Consider the following 27991-nt stretch of genomic DNA (forward strand, 5'->3'; position numbering starts at 1 on the left):
ACTCAGATCGGTTTTTAAATAGTTACTGGTATATACTATGAAATTAAAGGAACCAGCAGCAGTAAACTAGGAATCTCACTCTTGCTGGCATGTAAACAAACACAAGGTAAGGCTGTATGTCCTAGAGAAGTGCTTACTCCCTTGACATTTTTTAACAGTACAAAACCTGTCTTCAAATAAAATATTATATTTCTTCAAAATCCCACTAGGCTACAATTAAACTCACTCTGAATATGGATAACAGAGGCAGCCTGCCTGTCCTGCAAGTATAAGTAGCTAAAATTAAACTGCAAAAGGAAAAAGCAAGCCCAAAACAAGCCCAGCAAAGTTTTATTCTTTGACAGCAGAGTTATCGGTGGGTGTGTAGCCTAAACATAACACGAGGGAAACAAAATGAGAATTCAGTAGCAGCAAAAAAAAAGACGACGTCACTTTTTGAGACCCCAGTCCACCTTGTTTATTGTCCAGAGGAAATGAGAAGCCTCACAATCTGATCGCTGTGCTGGAAAGCCAAGCATTTCTCTATCCCCAACACTAGTGGATCAAGTTATTCTAGACTGTATGTTGTTAATTATTTTGGCCTCTGCTGCTGCCAATAAGCTCCAGGGAGTTCAGGCACTGTGGTGTAAAGCACGATAGTGGGAAGGGCAGAGCCAAGCACGGCTGGAATAAGAGCAATTCTCTGAGCTTCGTCCTTTCCTCACCTTTCCTATAAACTTCCAGCTCCCTGCGAGGTGCATGTGCTCATCTCTGACCTATCTGCAGCGATTATGACCCTTTCTCTAAGAGCAGATGAGGCTTTAAGGCATCACCATTCTTACTTATAGACACTTAGGACTTAAAGACATGGACAGCTCGTATCACATACTGCCTGCATATGGGACACTCGCTCATCCGCTTCCCGCACTTGGTGCAAGTGACCATGTGGCCACACTCTAGCAGGACACAGTCAATGGGCGAGTCCATGCAGATCTTGCAGAGGTTCTCCTCTGCGCCATGGAGCCCAGCACCACCTGAGGAAACAGAAGACCACAGTTTGCATGAGACAGACTTGAGAGAGAGGATTTTGCTATGTTAGACTCAGTATTAGACCATTGTACAGTCTGTGATTTGAAAAAATTCCCCTGAGCCTACAGTAATGCAGGTATATCTACTCCATCAACTGGCAATGAGCCAAAAGCTCTAGTTTTTACACCGATATTTTGTGCGTCATGGAAACAGAAGTAGCGCTGACATTATTAACCGTGGGACAAACGAGGCAATATTAAAAATATCACTTACCAGTTTGATCGTCAGTGTCAGAAACTGCAACAAAGAAAGTTGCAATATTTGGTGAGAATAAGAAAAAAAAATTACTCAAGCTTTATTAGTAAGCAGGAGATGAAAGCTTTGAAGGGAGATGACTGAACTAAAACAGAGGTTGAAACGGATCCTCTGATTAAAATAATTCATTCAGCTATAAGGAACTTTCTCTTTTACTGAGCACAGATATTTAATACTTCACAAAGACAATCACTTAAGTGATTTCTCAATTTTATATGACAGTTTTTAATTTTACTCGGTGCAAGAGTAGTTCTAGGAAGCCATGCAGTATCTGCTTTGGTTTTACACAATCACACCTGAGATCCATAGAAAAGGTAGCAGCGTTCAAGAAAAAATGATGTTGTCAAAAGCACAAAATACAATGAAAGAAGAGTATAACGCTAAAGAGATTGTCTTCAATCTTTTAATATTTGCAGACAACAGACCTTGGAGAGAAGTGTTTAAGACGACAGACTCCTTTAGATGGAGATAAGATACCTGTCTCTGAATCAGAAAATGTTAAATGCCCAGGTATTTTCCTGCCGCCTTTGCCAGTTACCAGGAGTCAAGCACCAAGCTCACTTGAGCTCCATCTGGCTGCAGCCTCGTCAGCTGCTCGGGGGCTGCAGGGCCCAGATCTGCCACAGCTCTGCAGAACCCCACGGGGAAGGGGACACAGTTGTTGTCATTTGTTGCTACACAGAGAAGTCGCTCTGCAGAGTTAACACGATGCTCTCATATAAACAAGCACAAATTGTGATGTGCTCAGATATGTATCAGTGCTCAGATATGTATCAGAACCTGAAACACCCTAAGTCTCCTTCCCACTTGCAAGGAATAAACATGGAGAAGTCCTATCCCCTTCTGCCCCTGTCAGTTTTCAAGGGAAAGCCTGGAGACCAGAGAGGTGCTTGCTAGATTTCTTACCTAGATGTTGAAGGTCTTTCTCCTTGTAAAGGCGAGTCACCCGCTCCAGCAGCTCCCACTTCTCACAGCAGCCCTTGTAGTTGACAAAGTTGCGCGCAAGAATTTCCTTCAGCTGCCGCACAGTGAGCGCATCGATATCCCCAATGCTTGTCAGATCAGAAAGAGAAGCCCTCCGCCCCTGCACCAGGTTTTCTTCCGAGTCAACAGACTGAAGGGAAACAAAGATGGAAGAATTTTTGCCCCTCAGTACATAGCACCCCAGTTTAAATCAACTTTCAACATGCACACTAACAGGACTTAGTGTCTGGATATACATAGAACTTGAATTACTGTGTGAAACCCTCCGTTTGCCTGAAACAAGTCCTATTATTATTATAGGAAACCATTCCTATTATTACCAGGTCTGTGTGACACTAGCTTTTTCTTATGTGGAGGACAAGATAATGCTAAAGAGGGGGCAGTTGGGTCTGCAGGTGGATACAGTCTGAGTTACACTCTAGCCACCCATCCCTCCGCAGCAATGATTCTGCAGTGGCAAATACAGCCTCGTATTCCTTGCCATCTGTCTAGCTCTGGGACACACAAACCTGTGTCTCCTCCTCTGCTGATGCTTCTGCTGAATTCTCAACTCCTGCCATATCGACTGGGCTTGGAAGTACATACCCATTTGCCTAAAAGAGGAAATAAAGCTTTCACCAACAGCGTATATCTGTGCGTGCAGACAGAAACGAGCTCGATGCGTTCAGCGTAACTGCAACACTGCCTGTTGAAACGATGGGCTGCAGCGCAAGGGAAAAGCGAAGCACACTGGTGGGAGATGGTTCCTGCACGGTGCTAACAAAAGCAAATCAATTTTAACCACGGTAAACGCTATTTAATACTGAAGCACCCTATGTGACCCTTTAAGGTCCCGCTTTATTTAAGCCCTGTGAAGTACTTGCGCAGGCAGCTCCCACGCGACGCTCCTGTGAGGCTCACGAGGCCTGGATCAGAAGGAAACCAAATCTGTATCGACTCGAGATGGAATTGATGCAGAAAGAGAAGGGGCAGATGCTCTGAGCACTTAGAGCAAAGGAACTGCAGAGCAATCCCAGCCCCCCGAGTGGTTTCCCTGCTGATAAGGGAGGGCAATGTTACCACACTGGTTAAAGCAGCAGTGACTCATTAATACTTGCAAAGCAAAATAACAATAACGATGTAGCAGGATGTCATGGGAGTCGAGAAAAGGAGCTGAAAAGGCATCACGGGGAAGTAAAGGAGGATGGTAGAACTGAATGTGGAGATAAAAACTGGGGTGGCAATATCCAGAAACCTGTCAAACAATAAAAAGGCCAGTCTAATCATATGTAATAAATGATCCCAATCCTCCCTCCAAGTCTCCCCCAAATTATGTTTTTGCTTTAGTACATCTGTGAGAGCAGGAAAAGATAAACTTTCAGCACACTGGTCCACAGTCCTATTAACCTGGAGAGCAGATGTCAAACATTGTGTAAACTTCCCATGTGAAATAGGAGAAAGACAAACAAAGCAAAGTCAATAAAAATAATGAAACTCAAATGCCCCTGACAGGGCTCATCAGAACTGCACAGAGTTAAGCATATGCTGAAGACTAACAACAAAGTTGGGGTTTGACATCAATAGATCAGGGTGCAAAGACACCAAAAGCCATGCTCATCCCCCAGGCCTCTCTCCCAGCAGTCTCAAATCCAAGATCACCTCACAGCACGCCTGCTGTGCTGCACATGAATTAGAGAGAAAACTGTCTCATCTAATACTTACACACAATTGTCAGAAAGTTATTAACAGCAACAGACACAACAGATCTGTGCACCAACACAGGTGTCAAGCACCAAATGAACCATTACTCATAGAAATGTCTCGTGCCAGGGTAACTGTGAAGCAGGTCACTGCAAAAAAAATCTCATCCTAGAGGACCTCAGAACAGTGCTGTTTTTCTCAAAGTGTCCAGTATATTCAGCGCTGCCCACCAAAATAATTCTACTAGTGCAGAAAGTGAGAAGGGCACGTGAGAGCCAGCGCGGCAACAAAGCAGCACAGAATCATTAGGGTTGGCAGGGACCTCTAGAGATCACCCAGTCCAATCCCCCTGCACACGCAGGGTCACCTAGAGCACGTGGCACAGGACTGCATCCAAGCGGGTCTTGAAGATCTCCAGACTCCACAACCTCTCTGGGCAGCCTGTGCCAGTGCTCTGGCACCCTCACTGTTAAAAAATCCTTAAGTTCCTGTGGAACTGCATAAAATTTACCTCCCTAATTATCTTTTAAAGATAGTAGAAGATCCTCACTTCAAAATTCAAATAAACTGGAAAGACCATGTGTAAAATGAAGCTGAGAATTTGCCAGCTATTCTACACAGAAGCTCTCCATGATTTTGAAGCAGAAATCTTTAATGTAAAAACCTTTCTGGCATATTTCCTACTTGGAAAATCTCCCAGAATATTTTAGCAGTTAATCCAAAACCAGGGATGAATGAATATGCAAAAAATGCTTCTAGCTAGAGACTGCACCTGTGGATGTTCCTGAGCTAGTGGACTCGAGATGGGGTCTGCAGACAGTGGAGAGACATCACGTGAGGTAGAAGATGCTCTGCTGCTCGGTGGGAGAATCACAAAGTCTTGCTGTCCAGAGGCACTGCTATTCAAAGAAGGTGTTTGGATCTGATCTTCTTGGGTAATTACAGGCTGCTGGCCAAGAATCAGAAATACCAGGTCCTCCTTTTCCCGACACAGCTCTGTGGAAATGTCGCGGAGTGCCAAATAGTCTCGCAGATCCTTCACCTTCATCTTTATCAACTCTTCCCGCTGGAAAGCTGTGGCTCGGAAGCGCTGACACAGGTGGCAGAGACGGGGGCCGCTGTCGGGCTGACTCGAGCAGGACGTGCAAAAATTCTTTTTACAGTCCAAGCAGACGTGCTGGTAAAGAGAAGGGAACAGGATCAAACAATGTGCCAAGCCTGGAGACACAGGTGCACAAGGACTGCAGTGCTCCACTGACATCTAGAAGCCAAAGCAGGTCATAACCCATGTTAAAGCTTAATCAAACCCTTCTGAGTGATGACAAGTGTCAAGCATGTTATGCATGCTGCTAGATGAGGAGATGGCTTCATCCCATCAACTGATCTCTAGATTCCTCACAGTTACTGCTAACGCTCTAGTTGCCTGCAATGAAAAAAATACTCTCTTAAACAATTCCCTCAAATGACATGAGCTTCCTGCAGCTTATTTTGGATTTGTTCATCCAGTTGAAGTCCAAACTGAAATCAAAGAGATATCCGAGAGGCAACAGACTAAGTAAATCAGAATTAGCTGTTCACTGCTTTACAAAGCAATGAAAAGATGCACTGTGCATTAAGAAAGCTCTAGCATTGGAGGAAACTACCTATAAGCATCTCTCTATTCAAGTTTACCACTTGCTAAAAGCAGCACCCCATACCTTTTTTCTGTTCTTATAATCTGCTGCAGTCACTAAACCAAGCTCCATTTCTCACCATAAGAAGCAAAGAAAACAACAAGGTCTACAATGTCAGACAGACTTCCAAGAATTCCTCATTGTATTTATGCAGCAAAAATAGCCAGCTTATTTTAAAAATAATATGCACACTGTGTTCCAGTTAGGTGCTAGACAGAAAGTGTTGGAAGTTGTGGAAATAAAAGGCCCCAGATAATCTGAAAGGCTTTTACAACAAGTTCTGTTGTTTAACATCTCTATTTTTATGCTGTTCTGATACCAACACTCGGGGCTTGATTTTCAGAAGTTCCAAGCACTCACAGTTTGTGTTGACTTCTGCAGAAACTTGACTGTTTAACACTTAGGAAAGTCAAATTCTGCATTTTCCAATAGGAATAGCAGCTGAACAGCCACCTTATGGACCATTAAAAAAGTCCCGACGGAGAGAAGAACCGGATTATTTCATTGCTGGTGAAAATTGCTCATTAACAGCCTTAGGGAAGAGAATTTCTCCACAAAACAGGGAGATGCACAGGCAGCCGCCCACAGACTTTCACTTCCCTTCTAATCCAGGCAGCCCGAGTTGTTTTTACCCTGTAACAGTCACCTCTGGAATGACTCAGCAGGCACAAGTCTTTTTTTTTTTTTTTTTTTTTTTTTTTTTTTTTTGAGACTACTATTCTGAAAGAAATTGTGCATATACGTTTGCTTGTTCCAGTAGGAACTGGAGCAAAAACACATTTCAGAAAGGCCAGCTGGTAACATCTTGTGTCACTAGAGTTCTGGACCAGACGTTTTACCATTAATACTCTTTATTTCTACATCTGCTTGGACTAGAGAAATAAATTCCCCCATTCTATTTGTGAGGTACCATAAATTTACCCTTAACATCCTTACCCTTTAGAGCTAAGCAAAGAGAGTTACCCATGAAGACTTGGAGCAGCAACAAATATAAACAGACTAAAAAAAGTCGTTTCACAAATCGCTTCTGGTGACTGAAGAACATTTTCAAAGCAAGCAGATGTTTCTCACACTCCGAAAGGCGTGAGGATGCTCTGTGTCTACAGGAGAGCCCGGCAGCCTCTCTGCCCCATGCACCTCTGGCAGTTAAAACTCTCAGCCTTCTGCTGTAGACTTGTAATAGCCTCATACTGGGAGACCCTGGGAAGGGCCTGACACCAAAGCATTTTAGGAGGAGAAAACTTCTCTGCTTGTGCAAACTTGAAGCCTCATCTCAAAATTCCCCTTGATTTGTGGGCTCACCAAGTAAAAGCAACATTTATCAACCACAAACCATAACAGGAAGGGCAATCTCAACAGCCTGTGCAATTTTGAAAGAAACTTCCTTAATTTGGTCATTATAAAACACATTAATAGTTGACGAACTTACTTTTGACCCTAAGATTTCTGAGAAATGCAGTTAGCTGCAAACCCTCTGGTGCAGAGCCATGTGCACGTGTGCTTAGAGCAAGGGAGCAAGTGCCTCCCCCAGCCAGGCGCTCACGGGTACGTTCAGGAGGTCACATGAGATTAATGGGAATGAGGACCCCTTCCTCCTCTCCGAGAGCATCCCCCTGGCAGCCAAGCTACCAGAAGTGAGGAAAAATAAATAGTTCTACTCTGGAAGAAAATGGAAAAAAAATCCCCCATGCTCTGGAGACTGCCAGCTTGGCCCTAAAGGGGATGGCCAGGAACCTTCTACCCAGAGAAGCCCAGGCTGGAGCGCTCGAGTGCCCCGAGAGCACAGCTCGAGTGCGTCCCGAACGAGGGCTACGTTATTCAACATACTTTTTGCAAGCAATTAAGAGCAAAAACACAGGAGTCTACCTTATTATCAAATGATACACTTGAGAAGCCAAAATAAAAATAAGTGTGATAAGCTCTTGCATATCGGTTCAGCTCTAGGAGTTATCTTCAGAGAAAAAACCCCGGCCTGTAGCTGAGCACTGAGTATTTACACACGCACAGGCGCCGCTTGCTGCATCTCAGTATTAAGCAGCCTTCAAGTCTTCTCCTGTGTTTGTTGAACTCTCCGGGAGGGCCACGACTGAAGACAACATTCTCTGCAGAACAATTCATTTGAAACATCAGTGTAAGTTAAAGCCTGTCACCGTGAGCTCAGGCCTCCCTTAAATGACACTTGCTCTTTCTAATTGGCAGCGCGATCACAGGGTCGTCGACACAAGCGCGTCGCTACTTGCACTCAGAAGTTGGTCCCGACTGAGGACGTCCCTGGTTGTTTGCTCTGACAGCTCCTCTCCCGGGGATGCCAGGACTGGGCTCTCATGTACTTGGATGTTCTCTCTATTAAGGATAAAATTTAGAAACGCCTTCACTACAGCTACTGTTGGTGGGGATTATTTCGGTTTCTTTTTGCTTTGTTTTTTGTTGTTGTTTTTAATCTTATGCTCTAGCTTACCAGCTTTTTCTGTAAGTATGCAAAGAAAAGCAGCTTCCTGGAAATGTCAGCCAATTTGAAGAACCAAATTAGAAAATGGGGATGAAATAACAATATTGCATGTTCCCAAAATCGCCTGGCACAGCTTTCTAAATGCAGGGAGGGAAATTAAATTTAAATTAAAAGACATTGTGGAACCCGCTTGCTACAGAAAACCAAGATCACACAAGTTAGCTAAGAGGAAAAAACAAAAACATTCAGATTATTTTTGCTACCACAACTAATTTTATACCCTTAAAAAATGTTCCTGCAGTTATTTGAAAGAACCTTTTAAGTCCACGCTCCATTCAAATGTTGTCCCAGTGCTTTCAGCAAGTGCCAGGCAGCATGGAAATTAAAACACAGCTATGATAAAGGGGCAAGTACCTTAGAAATCACCGTTCTGCTTTATTTTCATCTTTTTTTAAAGCAATCTAAGTTATTCATAGGGTCTCCCATGTGGAAGGAATTCATTTTTACCTATTAAGATTACAGAAGTATTCTAGTATAAATATTAACTGGACCCTACAGTTCTAAGGAACTGCCTCTCCTGGGATAAAATACAGAGTTTTTCTCTCATTACAGCAAAGTGAGATTTCATATGTCTGCGAGTCAACATTGACAGAATTCAATTCAAGAATTAAAACGCTGACTATTTGAAAGCATTTTCCAAGCGAGTTGTACGTACCACCCTTGATCTCAATATTCTCCCTGGAGTCGCGGTGCAGAAAGGAGCACGAGCCTGTGGTTTAGAAACCCCCCTCCCCAGTACAGCAGACAAATCTCAACCTCATTTTCATTGACAGTCTGTGCTCAACGGGAGCAGCCAGACACAGGCACACATTGTGTTCTGCTGCCCCAGTTACAGAGACTGTCAACGCCGGCAGGAAAGCAGGGGAGCTGCTGGGGCCACAAATATCCCAACCAGCCAGCGCAGATCCACCACTCGGTGCTCTCCAGAGCTTCCCCTGGCATGCACGGATCCGGGTTTTCCACACACCTGGAACGGTGCTGATGAACAGCACACAAGACACTGCTTTGATGACAGCTGCTATTAGAACACGTATTTTAGAGGATACCAGGGCCTGTGGGACCACGACTGCAGCACTGATACCGCAACGGTGGCCTTTACTGCTTGAATGCCTTTAACACTAGCTGCAAAATGAATCTTTTTCAATGTGCTTTTTTTTTTTTTTTTGAGAGAGAGCGAGAGAGAGAGAGATTTTCCCATTTACTGCAACTTTATAGCTTTTTCAAAGCAGCATCATGAAAAGATATCCTAGTAAAGCTTTTCAGAAGATGCTTTTCTCCAGATCAAATGCTTCTATCCTCATTCACTAGCTTCCCTTTAGTAACACACTGTCTGGATCAGGCACTTATTAGGCAGCAGAGTTTGGACTCTAACGAGCTTTCTTCACCAAAACACTTATCTCAAAGCATTATAGGAACCCCCATGTTTAAATAATTTCCCAGGCAGGGTCTGCAGACTAATCAAAAACCTCATGGCAACAGTCATTTTGGCAACTATATCCTCAAAAAGGAAGCTTACAAACAAGATAAAATGAGTTTAGTCTTTTTGTTCTGTTCTGTTTTCCTCCCTTTGGCACAGAGCTTCAGCAATTAAGCCCCCCCATCCCATAACCTTACATGGCTTTTTAGCCTGAGCAGCAATAGTTTGGATATAAAAATATAGGCGTGTCTTTCACTGGAGGCACAGGCTTGTTGCCACTACTAAAAAAAAAAAAAAAAAAAGGACATTAGCCTTTTTAAAATAACAAATTAAAAACTAATGTTCAAGTCAATGCTCCTTGAAGTGATTACAAGCAGCTTGGCATTCTTCATTCGGGGCCTGGGAAAGCCAAGTCTACTGGAGGTTAGCTTCCACGTTTCCAGTTATCTTAAATTATGTCTGCTAATTGCATCAGCACGACTACCCGCACAGACACACAGACAAGCTGCCTCCCTCCGCATGATGCGGCCGCAGCTCCGGGGCTCCGTGGGGCTCGCGCTCCCGTCGGAGCGGCGCCCGGACCCACCTGTGCGGCGAGGCGCGTCCCGCACGCGGTGCAGCCCTGCTCGGCGCCCGTGGGCGACGGGTAGGAGCTGTAGCCGGGGTTGGAGTAGGCCTGGGCGCGGGCTCCCGGCGGCGGCGGCGGCATCTCCTCGGGGGAGCCATCCAGGCAGAACCAGTTGCAGCAGCTCGCCCACATAGTAACTGCGGGAAAAGAGAGGAAAAAGGGGTTACGAGCAGCACACGGGAAGCAACCTGCCAGCTACCACGAGAACAAGGCATTAAATGCATATTTTAGGTTCCCACATCAATTCGCTTTTGACAGACTGTGATAAGAGTGGATTTTTCCTATCTCACAAGTATGCACAAAAACCACACGTCCAGGACAACATGACAAACGTTTGGTGAGGAAGGACACACAGAGCAGGATGGCTGTTACTGCAGCTCCTAGAGTTAAGAGACCACAGCAAGGCTAGAATTAAATTTATATTCCAGTCAGCTGTCTGAGCCTCTGTAACCAAGTTGTCTGTAATAGGCTGTCACTATTCCATATAAATCATAATACAGAGTTTTATGTGGATCAGGAAAGATAACAAGCTCAAATTATGTCTCATACATCTTACCTAAATGAAATCAACAGCAAGATCACAGGTGGATATTCTGCAATTTTATTCCAAATCCCTTTATAAAGATAAAGCTACAGATCTGCAAACACAAGACAAGGACAGCAGTGCCATTCCTGATTTAACATGCCAGGTCTAAAACATTACACAGCAAGTAAGTTTTACTAACCTAAGAAAAATCAAATATTAACTTCCACTGATTTCTTTCGGTAAGTAACTGTATATGATTTTAAAAAGTCAACTATTTATTTTCTTGCAAAACAAGTAACAGGATCTATACACTTACCTGCAATCCTAGCAACCCAGTGTGAAATGCACAGTTTTGCAATCTCCTAAGATCACCCATGCAAAAATATTCCAGAACAACACAGTGCTATGAACTTGCGCTTGGGAGTTTACAAAGAAATCTGAATTCATCTGGGCATTCAGCTTCTAGAGCACACACCATGTGTCATCACTTGCTGGTAAACAAAATACAAATTGCCTTCTCTGCATTTCTGCATTCACATTGCAGCTCCTGAGCTATGTTTCTTTCACATCTTAAAAGTCTGCTCTGACACTGACAGTGCTCAGCGACTGCTCAATTTTCTGGAATTCAAGTGTCTTGCTCAGCTATACAGACGCTTCATTTCTTTCCCCTCAGGAAATGTTGCTATTGTAAAATCTGGATTCCCAAGGGGAGGCACTGGCTTGAGCCCTAAAGGTTAACTGATATAATAAATACAGCAACACACCGCCTTTTTTTCTTCTTCTTCTTTTTTTTTTTTTTTTTAAAAAAGGCTGTGCTCAGTTAACTCTATCGGGCTGATAAAGTGGGAAGCTTTCGCAGTTTGGTGCCGTTCCAGTTTCTGCAGCTCTAGGGGCATCTTTAATCCTTCCAAAGCCGCGCTGAATCTGGCTTGTCAAAGCTCCTGCTGTCACTGCAGAGGCCACACGCTCCCGCAGGCCACAACGGGCCACGTACCCAGGGCTGCCTGCGGGCTCAGCAGGTTTCAGCGTTTAAGTGAAAATCGACAGATAACACATTTGCCATGGAACTGATGTCCACTGTGCAATACTGCAGACGGCGCTTAAAATTGCAACGATCTCCAGCAACGAGGAGGCAGCAGGTCCTTGCACCAGCGCTGCTCGTGGGCGGCACTTGGCTCGAAGGAGAAGGTGTCCCAGCCCCGAGGCAAAGGAGGGGGTCACCAAAGGCGCAGACAGCGCACAGCAGCACGGCACTAATTATGGATAGCCTAAGATATGAAAATTATCAAGTGCTGATACCATCAAACACAGAAAATCCCAGGGCTGAAGTCGTCCCGTGCGTCCTCCATCCCTGCTGCCTGTGCGCACCAAGTGCGGGCACAGGCTCTTGCGGGCGCCTTGGCCACCGTCCCCGCGTGTCCCCTGAGCTGTTCTCGGCCACAAGCAGCGAGTGGCCGGGCTGCTCCCCGGGCAATCAGACAGCAGGCTGGCCTGGCAGGAACGGGCTCGCTCTGCAGGACCTGCTCCAGCACTCACCACCAAACAGGGCAGCAAAGCCCTCGAGGTCCCGACCAACTCGGCTGCCTGTTCCATCTCCGTGCATAAAAGCTGCTCTCAGAAGATTATAAGCTTAAACGCAGTTTACAACCATAAACAAGCAGTGAGAAAACCAGTACAAGCTCTTCCTGACACACAGGGATCTGGAGCCTGGAAGCACTAATGAAATAGCTGCAGTGTCTTAGCCCAGCATTTAATTTCCCATGCCCCAGCACAGCCCCTGTGAAAGCAGAGGTAATTACCATTTGATAAACACCCAGAGAGCAGCGTTCCGCACCACAGAAATAACACCCAGTCACTCGCACTGCAATCAAACACATCCTGTAATGTCATACATAAACAATTACGCTTTTTCTTTCTGCACAATAATTCCCGAGCAATTAATTCCCCTCACAAGTTAACATATCTATTGAAAAAAAAAATAACAACTGCATTGCATTTTAATCCCCGCTGTTTGGAGGTTTGATTTGTTCCTAGGGATTGCAAGCCCCAACACCACAAGGCTCCGCAGCGGAGCGAGTGCCCGCGGCCTCCGCGGGGGGACAGCGTGTCCAAGCGCTCTGCGCTTCCAAGGACTCCTGCGAACCAAAGGCCACCCACGATAACAGAATATACAAGTGCTCAGGCTGCCCCCAAACCTTGTTTTCCTAAAGAGACAGCCTGCTAATTCTCTCTGAAACACTGCAGCATGTCAAACACTGGGGAGAAAAACATGCGGGAGGGCACAAAGGGGGACGAAGGAAGAGGGAGCTCAGTGTTCATCTTAAATTCTACCCTTGCTTTACTCCTAAGAAAATAAACACAGGGTTGACAAAAGGCTCAGATACTGTTTCAGACTAACATGAATCCTGCTCATGCAAAAAAGCACAGAAGGGAAACTTCCATAAACAAACAAGAACCAGGGCTGTCCTCTGAGCTGTACAGTTCTTCCCAAAATACCTCCCATCTTTAGGAGAAAGGCACACACAGAAACAGCCCTGCATGACACAGTTATGGTACCCCAGCCTGCACCAACCTACACCAGGGTGGAATTAGTTTAAGGGCCTCTGCATTCAAACCTACACTAGCGCAGGTCAGAGGTGGCCTAGTGCAGGACATGCTTTGATAAAGGGAAAAGATGCCTTGTGCTGAAGGCTGGTACCGTTCAGAACGGGGCTGCTTTTGCCTCGCCATGAACCAGCATCGTGGGAGGCTGGCGGGTTCTTCCCGAGCCCCGTCCTGCACCGCGAGCAGCCGCGTGCCCCGTGCGGCACCGCCGGCTCCGCAGGAACAGCGCGGGATGCCTCCCTACCCTCCCAGCTGCGGCTCACAGATGTCCCCATGACGCACCAAGTGCCACCACGCTGGGCATTGAGGAGCCACCACCACCCCAGCTTAGTCGGTAGATACCAGGGGCTCTTTGCCAATTGCCAGCGGACCACACTAGCCAAAAACCAACTACTCAGCTCATAGCAGGGACAGCGCCGTGGGCTGACGTGTAGGAGCGTAAAATGCTGCTGAAGCTTTGCGAACTGCCTGCCGTGCTACTAACCAGATTTGACTGAGGTTGAAGATGCTGCTAAAACTTCTCTTTATCTGCCTACAGCTCCTCCAACAAGGAAACAAGAGATTTAGCAGCTGTTTCAAGGTAGATTTTTCCTTTGCTCCATAACGCATCATTTAGAGGCCCAAGGAAAAGCACTGCCGGAGGGAAAGGGCTGGCAGTGGTGGCAGAATCCCAGGGTGAAGTCCGAGTATCACAGCCAAGGGGTGCTGCCCTCTGCAAAGGGCTGTTCTGCTTGGAGGGAGGTCACAGTTGCCTGTAGTGACAGATTCCTGCCGTGCCTCGGGCTTCCCGTGGGAAGAGCTCCTCTGCCAGGCTCAGGGAACCCTTATAGTTACCTGACCAACGTTAACATACCGCGCTGGAAAAGCTACCCTCTTCATTCCCAGGAATTCTCGAACGTCATCTTGAGTAAGAGACAGAGTTGCTGACCTGACTGACGCGCGTTCCTGATCCCAGCACTCTTGGTTATTCTCAGTGCATTCTCACACAGCAGCCAGGAGAAGCAGCCGCGCAGCTGCAGGACGGCAGGACAGGCTGTTTCTGGGAAGCAGAAGGCCACACGGCAGCCGCTGAGCAGATGACCCCTGGCAAGGCAGCAGTACCTGTCCCGAACCCTGACCGCACGCCGCGCTCGGGGCATCGGCAGCAGCACAGGGAGGGGAACCACCAACGGTGGAGACGCAACATCAAAGACACCAAGACCGGAACGTGCAAACACATCCACCCGCGTGGCTGCGTCGCACTGGGCTCGTTACTACAGGAAGAGAGGGCAGGAGGGACATAGTTGGGGGTTCTTTAACTTTCTTTAAGGCCAGAAGACATCCTGCAAATATCAGAGGCAGCAGCGAGCTGCTTGGGCCGGACTGTGGGCACAGCAGGGCTAGCGCCCAGGCTCCCCAGGACTGTGACTGCTCCAGCTCCTTCCCCTGGTTTTTGAGCAAAAGAGCAAATTTTGCTTCTCCAGCTGTTCATTAACATGCTCTATACACAACCATTAGTTTTGTACAAGCTCACAAGCATGATTTCATTCTGGAGGAAGTATCAGCAATGCTGAAGTCTTCTCCCCCATACACTGTTGGAGTGTTATAATAATGCAAGCCTGGAATATTATGCTTTCCATCTTAATTTTTATATATATATTAACGCAGGCTCTTCCTATAGATAAAACATTTTAATGCCATGACTAGAGACCAGTGCCTACATATACAGGATTTATTACACATACTTTGTTTATTTCTGCCCAAGGATAAGCTTTGGCTGTATAGTAAAACTTTGAGTTACATTTGAAAATAAATATTTTCCTAAAGAAGCAAACAGCAAGGAACTAAAGCAAGGGAAAGGCATTTCTCAATCTTTTGAGTTTTTGGCTCAATGCAATAAAGCTGCCAGCAACTGTGCCTGGCCTCCCCTTTTGATGACTGCTGAGGAATCTGGGGGGCTGCAAAAGGTCCAAGGAGAATCTTGAACTAAAGGAATCAAAGGCAATTGAGCTCCCATGGGCAGCTGATTTCGCTCCCACATGAAGAGAGACAAAAGCAACAAGTGTTTCTACTCCTACTGAGAGTTCCTCAGACATGGGGAAGCCAGGGCTGCTGACCCTTGAGGCTACTGCCGATGAGGAAGGCAGCCAAGAAGGGAGGGGGATGCAAGAAAAGCAGCAGCTTTGCTAGAGCAGGCTTGCCAACAACAACGTTGGTTCACTGTCCCCATCAGCACCTAGCGAGCAGCTGGCTCCACGCTGAGCTGCGTTTCTGTTCGCTCCCACAACCACCAAGCTCCTGGTTGTTTCAGTAGTCCCCAAGAAGCCATCCTCCATGGCCACGTCCTCCCCACATTTCAGAAAATGCCTGTGGCCGAGGCACCTTCTCCTGTTTCTCGGAGGTTTCCATGAGGGCTGTTTCTCCATGTCTCCCCACCATCCCTTCCTTCTTTGCTGCATACCAGGGAGCTGCAGAACGTAGCCAGGTCTGTGTGCGTCAAGTACAGGCACTATACGATAACATCCATTTGTTGGCCAAGAGCCATGTCCACCACCAACCGGCCTCCACAACAGCAATTCATTGTAAGACACCATTCTCACATGAACTCCATGAGATAGGGACCAATATTTTTCACAAAACCAGTACTTTCTGACATCTTAGTGCTCTGAAATCTATTCAAAAAGCCAATATGCTTTTAAAATATCCACATCTGGCTACTGCACTTTTTGCGTGTATTATTCCATGCTGCACCCCCTGGAAAAACCATCAGATCTCATTTTCATGACTACTGTTTTACAATGGCTTAAGTATTTAAACAGTTAATCATCCTGGTGCCTCATTAATACTATTATATTGTTGTCTATTGTTACAAATTACTTTTTATAGCAAATCTGCACAGATAAGAAATGCATTGCTAAAATTAGTTCCATCAGCAACCCAACACTCACAAACTGAATTCATTGCTTGGTCAAAAATTAGTATTTACTTGATACCTGCACTCTAGAATGCTAAAATTACATTTCTTCTTTAAGTATCATTCTGTGGCCATGTCAAAGGGACACAAACCCCAATTATGCAAAATGCAGTGGGAGGAACTTTATGTAGAGTCAGGTAGAGAAGTCAGCAAACAAGCCCGAAGCAGACGGCACAAGGGAAGGAGGCAGGTTGTCGGTGTGAGCGTGACATCTGCAGAGCTGGAGCCTGGACTAATACGAAGCAAAAGAAAATGAAGAACAGGAACCAACCCCGGGTAGCTCTTGCGAGGCTTGCACATCTCATTCACTGCCTACAGCTGCTAGCTTGCACACAGCAGATTTTTTTCTTAAGTGTATTCATCAGCAAAGGTTACTAGTTCACACGTGCCCAAGGTGATACCAAGCCTATTTTACACATAAATGAGGTCTATATTACAGCAAGGGACATGAAGATTCAAGGGAAGAAGAGAAGACAATCTTATTCTAGGAAGGAGACACTTCATCTTCTATTTTGTCCTATGCCTGCAAAATACCTAGACATTTCACACCTAAAGTACGTAACAATAATTTTGATGAACACAAATCCACAAACGCTCACCAGTCTGAGCAGCAACTTTGGTGTTTCTGCAGGTTTCCAGAGAGGCTGCTACAGAGGTAGAGGAGGGGACACTGGAGTCAGCCTGTGCCGACTTTGCTCAGAACTGGGAGTCCAGGGGGTTTTGTGGCGTCTGGTCAGGCTTTTGCGTGCAGAGAGGTGGAGGCTGCAGGCACCGCTCTATCCTCACATCCAGCAGCCGCTTCTGCCGGAACGGGCAGGCCGACGTCGGCACCGCGTGCCCCCGGCCTAGCCCTTCACCGCGGCTCGCGGTTTCGCACGTGCTTTCTGCGCAGCCACGGGCAGATCCTACCCGGCCACTCGGTCTGCGCTCTGCCACCTCAGCGCCTCCTCCGGAAGCCTCCGCGAGCGGCTCCGGGCACCGCGCGCGGCGGGAGAGGGAGCCGGAGCCCGCGCGCTCCCCGGGCGCTGCTCCTCGCCCCGCGCGAGCCCGAAGGAAGAGGATTTGGCTGCGCACCAGCATTTTAATCAAGGAAGTGACATCCGTTTGCCACGGAGCAGAAAGTAAACAGCACGGCCGGGTGGGACAGGGTGCAAAGGCGAACGGGGAGAAGTTGGCGCGAGGCCAGGCAGCTCCAGCAGAGACAACCACACACAACTTCACTGTGATAAAACACGCCAGCACGTTGAATTATTGCCGATTCCAAGAGAAATAAAAATACCACAGTAATTCCCCTAGTTATAGTGTACCGTCATGCAAACGGAGATCTTTACTGCTGTAAATGTCTTACAATGGAATAAGCCAACTGCATGGTAAGCCCTAAGGAGGGCTAATTAAAAAAGGAGCAAAAATGAGAATAGCAGATCAAATAGATGAAAAAAACGCAAGGAGTCCGTCAAGATCATTTTAGAGCTTCCTCGGTGCTTACCAGCACGGTAAGCTACTGTAAGTGCAGGCTGGCTGCTTTCTGAAGCTGATGCTAATGGCCAGTTTGTTAGGAGATGGAACAGCAGCTCCTCGGCAAAGCCCCCAGGCTTGGTGAATGCCCCCAGTGCTGGGCAGGCACAAGGGATGCGAGCTTCGAGCACTGCTTTGAAACCCCAGGTCTGCAACTCTCCTCCTAAAATTGAGAAAACGCTTTCAAAGCCATGGGATCATGCAGCACCGCACAGGAAGTTAATTCCCAGGTCGGAAGCAAACTCGCACTTGACTCCCTTGCGCCCAAGTTGCAGCCTCAATGTTCACCCATTTTCTTCCACCTATTCAGCACTGAGGAGCAACTTGCTTGTACTCATTCAACATGAACACGAGCAGCTTGGAAATGCTGTTTTGTTTTATAAGGAACTGGGCACCCAGGGTGCATACTATTTCTGTATAAACTGTTTATTTTGACCCAAAATTGCACTTTATCTATTGAGAAATATTTAGATAAAAAGTTCTTCCTGCTATTTATTATAATTACATCTCTAGACATCTGCCAGGAGGGAAATTCTAGCAAAATCTGCTTTTTCTTTTGCAACAGTGATGATCTTTCAGCAAGTTAACAAACAACATGAAAACCTCAGTGATTAATGAAATCATGTGACTAGTTTTAGACCATTATTTACTTTACCCTGTCTATCTTAATTGCTTCGCCCCATATCTCTGCCTTCCTCTCTCCTGCTATGCTGCAAAGCAAAAACTCTGGAGCTCTCTTACCTTTGTAGGTCACATCACCAGGACAGAATTGAGTTAGCTCTAACATACAGCATAAACCAAGCCAGCAAGAAGCAAGCTCTGGAGAAGTAGAATAGCAAAGTACTTATTTTGTTACCATTCCCACCTTCCTAGCAGGCTTGGTACAGGTGTGTGTGTCTCCCCCTCCACAAACCAACAGCCAAAATGGAAGCTCTCTGTCAAAAGTTCAGCAAACAACAGTCCAGATCTCCTGGATTATTACATACCAGTTCAACCTCTGCTTTTCATTATGGGAAAAACGCCGATGCTGGCTTGCACGCCAAAATATTTTCACTGCTCATTCACATCATTGCAGTCATACTTGGATTTAGCTCCAGCCAGCTGAATTTTTCAAGCAGTGGGTAGCTGCTAAAATTATAATTGCAGTATATAGCAACGAACCACTAAAAGAAAACCCCAAAATTTGAATAACTGCATCACTTCCTTAATCCAACTCCATTCAGGGGAGATCCTCATTCCGCCCTCTCCAGATTTCTCAAATCCCACCTAACCCACTCTGCTGTGGCAGTAACTGGGTGAGGACAGTTGAACCTGTGCCCACCTGAAAGCCAGAACAGTCTCCAAAGCCACAGTTTGATCTTCTCGGGAGTCCTCCTCCTCCTCACACCACAAATACCTTGCTCCCTTCTGCAAATCCTACATTACCCATAACAGAAACTTACTCAAAGTTTCTGCTGCTCCGCAGAGCCCTGCTGTGAACTTCTGTATCCAGCTGTAAACTAGCAGAAGGAGCTTCACAGTTTTACCTGGTGCATCAGAGAAACAGCTTTGAACCACCCCAGCTTTAAAAAAATAAAATGCTCATCCCTGTTGGATGAGCTTTATTGGTATTCCTATCCTAAACTGGGGAATGCAGTGGGCTGAACAAGGCAGGCAGAGGAACAGGATAGCTTCACTTGAGGTAAGCATTTCAGGTTGCATTTTCATCATATCACCACAGTTTCCATTTCAGATAGAAAGAGATCGAGCTATTTCTGTTGAAATCCTTGGCCCAAGAGGCCTGTGATGACAGCTGCGCATCTTGTGCCATTACGACAGCAGGTTTCTCTCCAACTGAATAAATCACATATTCATCAACAGTTAATCCCTGGAATGAAACATAAATGTACGTAGGCTGCTGAACTGAGAAACAGAGGCATCACCCAAGCCATGTCCCCTCTAGCTTATAAAAATCTGATTGTGAATCTATGGAAGCAGAGTGAGAACACAGTGAGAAAAATGTGAATTGCAAAAATGGATATAGAAATTCCTCATTCCTCCTCATATACCAAGCATGTGTACAAGGATCTGGAGAGATGAGGTACTCTCTCTGAAGCAGTCGTGCCCAAAATATGGACAATTGTAAGCACAACAGCAAGACTAACAGCATTATTCACCCAATAGCTGAGCTTCTACTGGGGGCTGCACTGTATCAACATTAAGAATTACTTTAAATCCCTTTGAAATGTGTGTAGACTGGTAGGCAACCTCTGACCTGTTCATCTGTAACCTTAAAAAAGACTATTTCATTTGGCTAGGCTAAACATTCATAATTTAGGCACATTATAACATGTACAAACAGTGTAAACTCATTCCTTAGCCATGTTTATTCCAAAATAAACCAAATTCAAATCCAAACTAGATGCTGAAACAGAAAAACATGCAACTGCAAACTCTCTATGTTAGTAGGCATATACTCACTCTCATCTCACCTAAAACAGCCTGAAAATCCTGTTCTCAGGCTGCAGAAATGCTCCTAAGTCAGTCAGCAGTGAAAGAAAGGTAGGTGCAGAATACTAGGCACTGAGAAGCAGCAAACCTGGGTATTAATTTTATTCCTGAGACAGCAGAGAACACTGCAATTGAAAAGTCAGTTCACTTACATCTTAGTCATCTCATCTGTAGACGAGGAAAAACACTCCACCCTCATTTGTGGTGAGCTATTACAGGTGAGAGTTTGAGAAGGACTTTGAAGGTGTTTTCTTAGAGCATTTCCATAAATACAGGATAGCACTTTAGGGCTAAAAAATACCCATTTAGCACTGAAGCGGTTGAAATTCAAGCTTGCTTACCAGCAGTTCTGCAACCAGGGCTTGGGAAGCAGGGGAGGGTTCAAGCCTTATCACGCAGAACTTGTCTCGAATTGCTTCCAAACATTCCTAAGATGGATGTGGTGAAAAAGTCCAGTTCCCAAACTGTCTACAATAAAGCGTACCTATTTCTAGACCTGAAAGATTCTCAGTTACCAATTTTACCAGTGCCCTTTTCCTGTTGTTTCTGTTCTCGCCTCTTCCTTCAGTTTCAGTCTCTACAGGAAGTTAAGGACTAGTAACCCAGAAATGCTGCAGCTTGAAAACTTGGGTTTCAAACTGGAAAGTCAAAAAATAATAACAATAACCATACAAAATAACAACAACAATAACCATATACAGTCCAGTATTTTTGGGTACCAAGTTGAAAAGTAAACCAAAGAAAACTGTTCAGTAACTCTGCCATATAGAGGATTTCCAACATAATTGATGGAAACCTCTCTCATGGAAGGAAACACTCCTGCCTTGTGCAACTAAAATAAAAATAATAATAATAAAAAAGCAGGCTCATTTTCCTTATTGTGTGGATTCTCTACACATAGCTTGGTGGAACATGGAAATCTTGGATCAAGCATCCACACAAAGTGCCAGAAGCGGCACAATTGCGCGCACTGCTCTTGGTCACAGCTCACCTGAAATCACTGGAACATGTTTTATGTCAACGAAAGCAAAAAGTCATGACTGCCAAAGGTGAAATAAGAGTTGGATCTGACCTGCTTAATCACTGTTCCAAGGGACTGAGAGGATACTAGGTAAAGAAAGCTTCGGATGGTGTCTAAGGACAAGCACCTCGCGGATTCCATACCTATGCCACGGAGAGGAAATTTCCCATATAAGGCCCAAGCCAACAAGCAGACTGGCTTCGCATTTCAGTTTGCAGCTTTTGGCAAGCCCAAGCATTCAAGCATCGTGAGTCAGTGCTCCAGAAATCACTGGGTTTCATAAACCAATAAATCTGGTTGTTTTGTTTTGGTGTTCATTTGCTTTGGGTTTTTTCCTTCTGTTTCCTTCCTTCCTTGTTTCTTTGCAGCACGCAGGCATCGCTGAACTTTGTTTTTGCTTCTTCAGCTGTAAGGAACTTGCTTTCCCTCTCCCCCATTCTCGTTTTTTTTGCTCTGTAAAACGACGGCAAAGCTTCTCATATGAGACTGGTTTCAGGACATTAAGAAAAATATACAACTATCCTATCATAGGAGTTGGGAACAGATACTGTGTGTGAACTTTCACATAGCCCTTAAACAAGGGAAAACACTTTTTTTTTTTAATTAAGTCTCAAAATATTTTCTCTGTGCTCACATCCAAAAGAAATAATAAATTATTATTAAGATATATGCTATAAAGGAATAAGTTATTAATAAAAGATACACGCATCCGGTTAGACCGGGGCGGGGGCACTTCCACTCTTTAATAGTTGACAGATAAAACTACGGTACCATAGAGAATAAAACTCTGCTCAAGTTGGTTTGGTTTTACCTAAGGGATCATTTCATCATCACTGAGTTTATTATTGACAAAAAAAGGCATTCTTGGTACTTGAGAAAGAATAACCTCTGAAGAGGGTGCCATGCTATCAAATAATAGCTTTTTTGAAGAAAACTTGGGATTCTGTCAATGTTGTAAAACTCTCCCTTTATTTAAGGGATCAGAACACTTGCTAAATATTTTTTTGCCATTTCTTGCATAACTAGGGACTAAAGCTGATCAGTCAGATATAGAGCAGGTAATAAAAATATATATCTTTTCCTTCACGTTTGGTTTTATTATGGGAACTTTTAGAAAATATGGATTTGCATTACAATTTACACTCATACTTGCATCCATTATTCCAGGCAGCACCACGGTAGCCTTCAGCTTTTATTATTAGGAGGCACATCCATAAGTAAAAGACCACTCTGGATTTCCATATCAGCATTTTACCAAAATTACTTTGTTTTTTACCAGAACACAGCTTTTAAAAAAATCCTGCTGAATAGACAGGGCTCATTCCAAGTGCTATCAGCTTACTTGACTTGGACAAAGCGAAGCCTTTCATGAATTGGGCTTGGGTTCAGCCTACACTCCGGGGCATGAAAAGGTCTCATTATGTGCAGTGGAAGAACACGTTTGAAAACATGATACAAATAATGACGTTTAGCATAGGAAAAGTGGAACTGAAATTAAAAGGGTGAAACTATTAAATATGTTATTTAACCATCTCTGAAATAGACACGTTCTGAAAATCTTTAAATAGCTTTGCACCCACCAAAGAGTTCAGAGATGGTATATATACCATCTAGGAGTACCAGATAAAGCTGCCTGCAGATCTAAGATGTCTCGCAAAGTGGATGTTGGCAGCTAAGAAGAAATTCTACTAGCCCTCTGTTTAAAATGCATTAATTTGCTATACAGAAGTAGCCCCTCACTAGCGCTTTGAATTCCAGCTCGCTCTGTGCACATTTTGTGAGCACCCCAATTCACCTGTGAAGCTCCGCAGCAAGGCGAGCACTTGGCTCTAAATCCTTCCAGGAGCTCCTGGCCTCGCGCAGAACGGCACCACCTTATTGACTTGGTGTTTCCACTGCAGCCTGCGATGCCTCAGCGAGTAAGCAAAGCAAGAGGTATAAATAACAACCGAAAAGGAAAGCAAGAGGAAGTTTGTCAAGAGCAGGGGGAGGTCTTTGGTTTTGTTTTCTTCAACCGCCTGCATCAACTCCCCGTCCCTTCCTTCCTGCAGCAGAGCAGCCCCTGCAACACAGGCTCTTTGAGCAGATGAGATCTCACTCATCTCACCAGAGCCCTGTGCACACACACACAAAAAAAAATATGCAACAACCCAGGCTAGAAGCTGGCTAACCTTACAAGGAAGTCCGTGATCGCAAGCAATAACTGATAAGCTGCTCGATTTGAGAAACGTGCGGTGGGAATTATGCAAGCCGCAGCCTCCGACGTGAAGAAACCTGTGCTCGGAAACTCCGAGCCCATAAATCAGTCACCATATAAACAGCAGCTCCAACTTCGAGTTTTTTGATTATAGGGTCAAAAGGGACTTCGAAATCTGCACTTTATTTGGAGACCGAAAAATAAACTGTTTCCAAACTATTGGGTAATGCTTGTGCAATGGCCTCAAGACAGCCAGTAATTTAGACAGCTGTGTGACCAGCCACAGAAGCTGCATTGGAGAAATATTCCTTCCTGGGAACAATTGAAACTTTCTCCAGGACGAAGTCCACACACAGAGAGCACTGTTTCCCAGCAAGCATCTAACAGTTTCATTATTGTTTAACCACCAAAAAACAGCTCCAGCCATCTATCAAGCTCGACATTTCATCCGTCTCTGCCGCTAGTCGCGAATACGAGGCACATCTAGGAAGCGCTTCAAGGGTTCGATAAGAAAAATTATTTTGTTAATCTGAACAGAGAAACCATTTCCCTTTCTTTAACAATTAATTTACTCTTTTGGAAAACCTGCTCAGGAAACCAAGGGCCTATTTGTGCTCTAAATGATAAAATCCAAGTATGTATTTAAAAAAAAAAAAAAAAAAAAAGCTCTGTTTGATGAATAAAGCTCCATTTTAAGAAAAGCGTAAGCTGAATTCCATGCAGGAGGGATTGAACCGGCAAAAGGAGCTGCCCCATGGCAGGGCAACGCGGCCACGGCTGCCTCCGAGCCGGGCACCAACGCCAGCAAAAGCAGCAGCACGTTGGTCCCAGACATGTTTCGGGGCAAGGCAGACCAATATAAATTCACTGGCATTAAACTGTGCTACTTGTGACACTGCAACGGGAAATTGTCCCAGGGTAATTTCTAATAATACCTATAACACCCAAAGGAACCATCCTCCTGCAATAGTGGTTACAACGTGACAAGCTGTTCTCAAAAGAGATCATTTAAAATTTGCCCATTTAAAAAAAAAAAAAAAATCTCACTTAACCTCCGTCTAAAGGCAAAACAAACAAACAAAAAAACAAAACAGAGACTAATTGGCATGAATATTTTAGTCTACACTTAAATATAATGTCAAAATTCCTGTTTGAAAATTATTAGGCATAGGAGCCAGAGGATGGTTTTATTACATAGGGAAGTGTAATTGATATATTGGAGTAAAGTAAAAACCTCAAGAGCAATTAATTTGAAGAATTCATGAAGAATAAACAGTGTCTTGGAAGGCAACAGTTCTTTCTAAAGGCTTCAAAGTCCCTAATGTGAAAATAAATTTGGAGAGCCAAGAAGGTTTTCAGAAGCTGGATGGATGAGCCATCCCAATGAAAACCTGTGAAGATACCAACACAAAAACCTGAGTTATTGATCCGAAAGACTCATACCCTGCTTTTAAAGAAAGCAGCACTTACACAGCCCTGCAGAGTTCCTTAAAGACTCAGTGACCGAGCAGGGGAGGCCGCTGCGAACACGCAGCCCCTTCCATTTCCACCATCAGCGCGTGCTGCAGTTCTCCCACTCTTTGCTTTTCCCCATCCGTGAAAGGGGTATTGTGCTTTCCACCCCTGCAAAGTGCTCTGCCTCCTCCGAGTGCCAGCTGGGAGAAGTTCTAAGTACTAATTTCTAGTTTCTCATAATGATGCTCTGTGGGAAGTGGAAGAAAATAAGCATGACGCAGGGAAGGTCAGATAGGTACTTTCAGGAGACTAGTGACTGGAATATCTTAGGGAGCAGGAGATGCAAATGTTGTTTGTTGCAGCAAAATGTAGAATCCCTATCTGGAATTTCATTCTTGAGCATTACGGCCTTGGTCCATAGGCACGTGTCTCTTCCACATCTAACCTCTTATCTTCAGATCAGGCTCTGCATCTGTCAGGATTAGTCTGAAGCTTTAGGAAAGATGCCACGAGAACATTCTGGATGCATTAGAACACGCACTACTCCTGTAGGAGACAGGAAGGCAGCCTGAACCTAAACAGACATCAGCTTTCCTCGGTGTGTTACTGTGAGAGCAACAGGCGCTAGATCAGGACAGCATTTTAGCAGACACGAGGCCACAAGTCGCAGTACTGGGTCAGACAGTGTCTTTCTACCTCCACATCCTCCCGCACAGCCCAGCGAGTCACAGGTCGGTCACAGCTACGGCGACACCACAGCACGGAGCTGTGTGAAAACCCGCTCGTGCTCTTCCTCCAAAGAAAAGCTGGCTCGAAGCCTAAAGCACAAGTTTCAGCATCTCTCTGTACTGCACATTTGGCTCAAATTGCCCTCTACAGCGACTGAAGAGCCGAACAAGTTTAACGTTAAAGCCAGTAATTTGTTATAAACAACAAACCACGGCACAAAGTTGCAGAACTGAAGCCAAAGTTACACCCTGCGCCCCCTTTTTAACATACTGAAAGGCCTGCAGTAAGAAGCAATAAAGGGAAAACTGAAGGCCTGGAGCAAGGAGGTGTCAGTCACAAACATGCCCAGCCAGCAGACCACCACATAGACACTGCTGCTTCCCACCCGTGCCGGACAGTGCTGCGTTCTGCTCCCGTTCCATCCAGAGCCCTCCCAGCCCAGCTGGCAGGACCTTCCAGGCAGGAAGGCTAACCCTTGCTGGAAGCCAGCCTGCTTTTACTACCCCACAACCAGACACAGCTTTAAAAGTGTTTGATTTCCACAAAAACTTGAGCAATTAAACACCCACAAACACCAATGTCAAGACAATCAGCTTTTAGGTAAAGCCCTATTGCTCCCAGCTGAGGGGACATGGAAACCCCAGCATCCCACTTCTCCAGGATCCACCCAAGCCGAGGGAATCGCCTGTAATGGGAGCAGGACAACAGCCCAAGGAAACCCTTTCGTTTCATTAGGCCCAATGGTTCTCACAAAGGCAGTCATGTTTACAAAAACAAAGATCCCTAAGAACGAATCCGATTCTTCCTCTCCACCACCATTAAGCCAAATTCTGTGTTTTCTTAAGTGTATTAGTTCTTTCTTGATATTATAACGAGGATGGAAAGAACGGAAAACGGCCAAGCCCCGCGGTGCTGCCCAGGGGACACCCGGTCTGTGTTGGAGAGGAGAAAGCGAGACACGCCACAAAAAAAACATTCCAAAATGTCTCCACAAATTAAACATTACCCCGAGCATTTCTTAACTTCAGAACCATAAAACTAAACCCTTCCTATCTAGGCTTTAATATTTTACTTATCTTTACAGTATCTAAGTTAGCTTGACCAGCTACAGCAGCTGAAAGCTACAGAGCGCAGCGCCCATCTACTGCACGTCACGGGGTTCAACACGTCCATCCTCGGGGATTTTGCCAGCGAGCACCCGCTCCATGCAGGCTCACGTTGGGCTGTGCACACGTTCTCGATGTGGAGAACTTACATTTATCAACCTGCAATCGAGTCCTGAACTACTGGTAAGGAGCCGACCAGCCGATAAGTCAACAGCTTCTCCGCAGGAAACACCTTGACCGGTTTACAGGAACAAACTGTTCTCAGGAACATCGCGAGTACTTTTCTTTTCTCAACTCCAAAGTGACTCCTGTCGCCTCCTGTGGCACCATTACGCCTTTCACTTTGTTTCACGTCCCTGATTTTGACGCAAAAGCCGGGGCAAAGTTACTCATTAAGAAAATAGCTTGGGCCCTTTCCACCAAGGAAACGTCACCCCAGGTACTTTGCCATCAGATCAAACGAGCACTCCCTTGGACGCAATAAAAGACAAATAAATGACAGCAATTGAGGCAAAGAGCTACAGCCGAGGCTGGCGCACGCCCAGAGCCCTCTGTCCTCACCGCTCCTCGGGCAGAACAACCTCCTGCGGCTCCCTGCTCCTCCAAGGAAGGGCTTGGGAGAGGGCAGTGCTTCCCAACGAGCTCTCTGACGAGGGCAAAGCGGCTGCACCTGCGGCCCCCGGGAGACTCCCCCTTCTCCTCCCTACACACAATCCCAAACGTAGGGGCCCCCCACACCTGCAGCCCCCCCCGCAGGGCAGAGCCCCCCCAGACTCAGCCACCGCCAAACCCCGGAGGCCCCTCCAAGCCTCGGGGGGCCCCCAGGTCCCACTTGAGCCTGTGCCCCCCGCCCTTGCAGCCCCCCTGCCCAAACCCCGGCTGCCCCCCTGAACACAGGCAGCCCCCGGCGCCTTCCCCGCGTCCCTAAAACCCCGGCTGCCCCCACGCCCGCACTGCCCCCCCCGAACCCAGGCAGCCCCCAGGCAGCCCTCCCATCCCCACAGCGCTCCCCCAGCCCCGGCCGGGCCCCCCGGCGCTCTCACCTGTCCCCGCTTGGCCCCGCGGCGGCGGCGCGGGGCGGGGGGCGGCGCCGGCAGCCCCGGCCGCGGGCCCGGCCCAGCGCGCTCCGCGGCGGCGCCGCTATGGCAACTGCCCGCCCCGCCGCGGCCACAGAGCGGCGG

General features: G+C 46.0%; 1 protein-coding gene across 1 annotated transcript; it reads right to left on the bottom strand.

Annotated features, from left to right (window-relative positions):
* Positions 1-307: 307 nt before the first annotated feature.
* On the bottom strand, positions 308-27912 carry RFFL (ring finger and FYVE like domain containing E3 ubiquitin protein ligase). The gene is made up of 7 exons (XM_088530063.1): positions 27854-27912; positions 10173-10351; positions 4760-5164; positions 2817-2900; positions 2230-2437; positions 1282-1305; positions 308-1013 (listed from the first exon to the last, which is right to left on the bottom strand). The coding sequence occupies exons 2-7, from the start codon at positions 10344-10346 to the stop codon at positions 832-834; spliced, it is 1077 nt and encodes a 358-aa protein (XP_088386189.1). The 5' UTR covers positions 10347-10351; positions 27854-27912; the 3' UTR covers positions 308-831.
* Positions 27913-27991: the final 79 nt, after the last annotated feature.

The sequence above is a fragment of the Tinamus guttatus genome, unplaced genomic scaffold (genome assembly GCF_059628265.1).
Source record: "Tinamus guttatus ecotype Peru unplaced genomic scaffold, ASM5962826v1 Tinamus_guttatus_pri_ptg000356l, whole genome shotgun sequence".
In the NCBI taxonomy this organism is placed as follows: Eukaryota; Metazoa; Chordata; class Aves; order Tinamiformes; family Tinamidae; genus Tinamus; species Tinamus guttatus.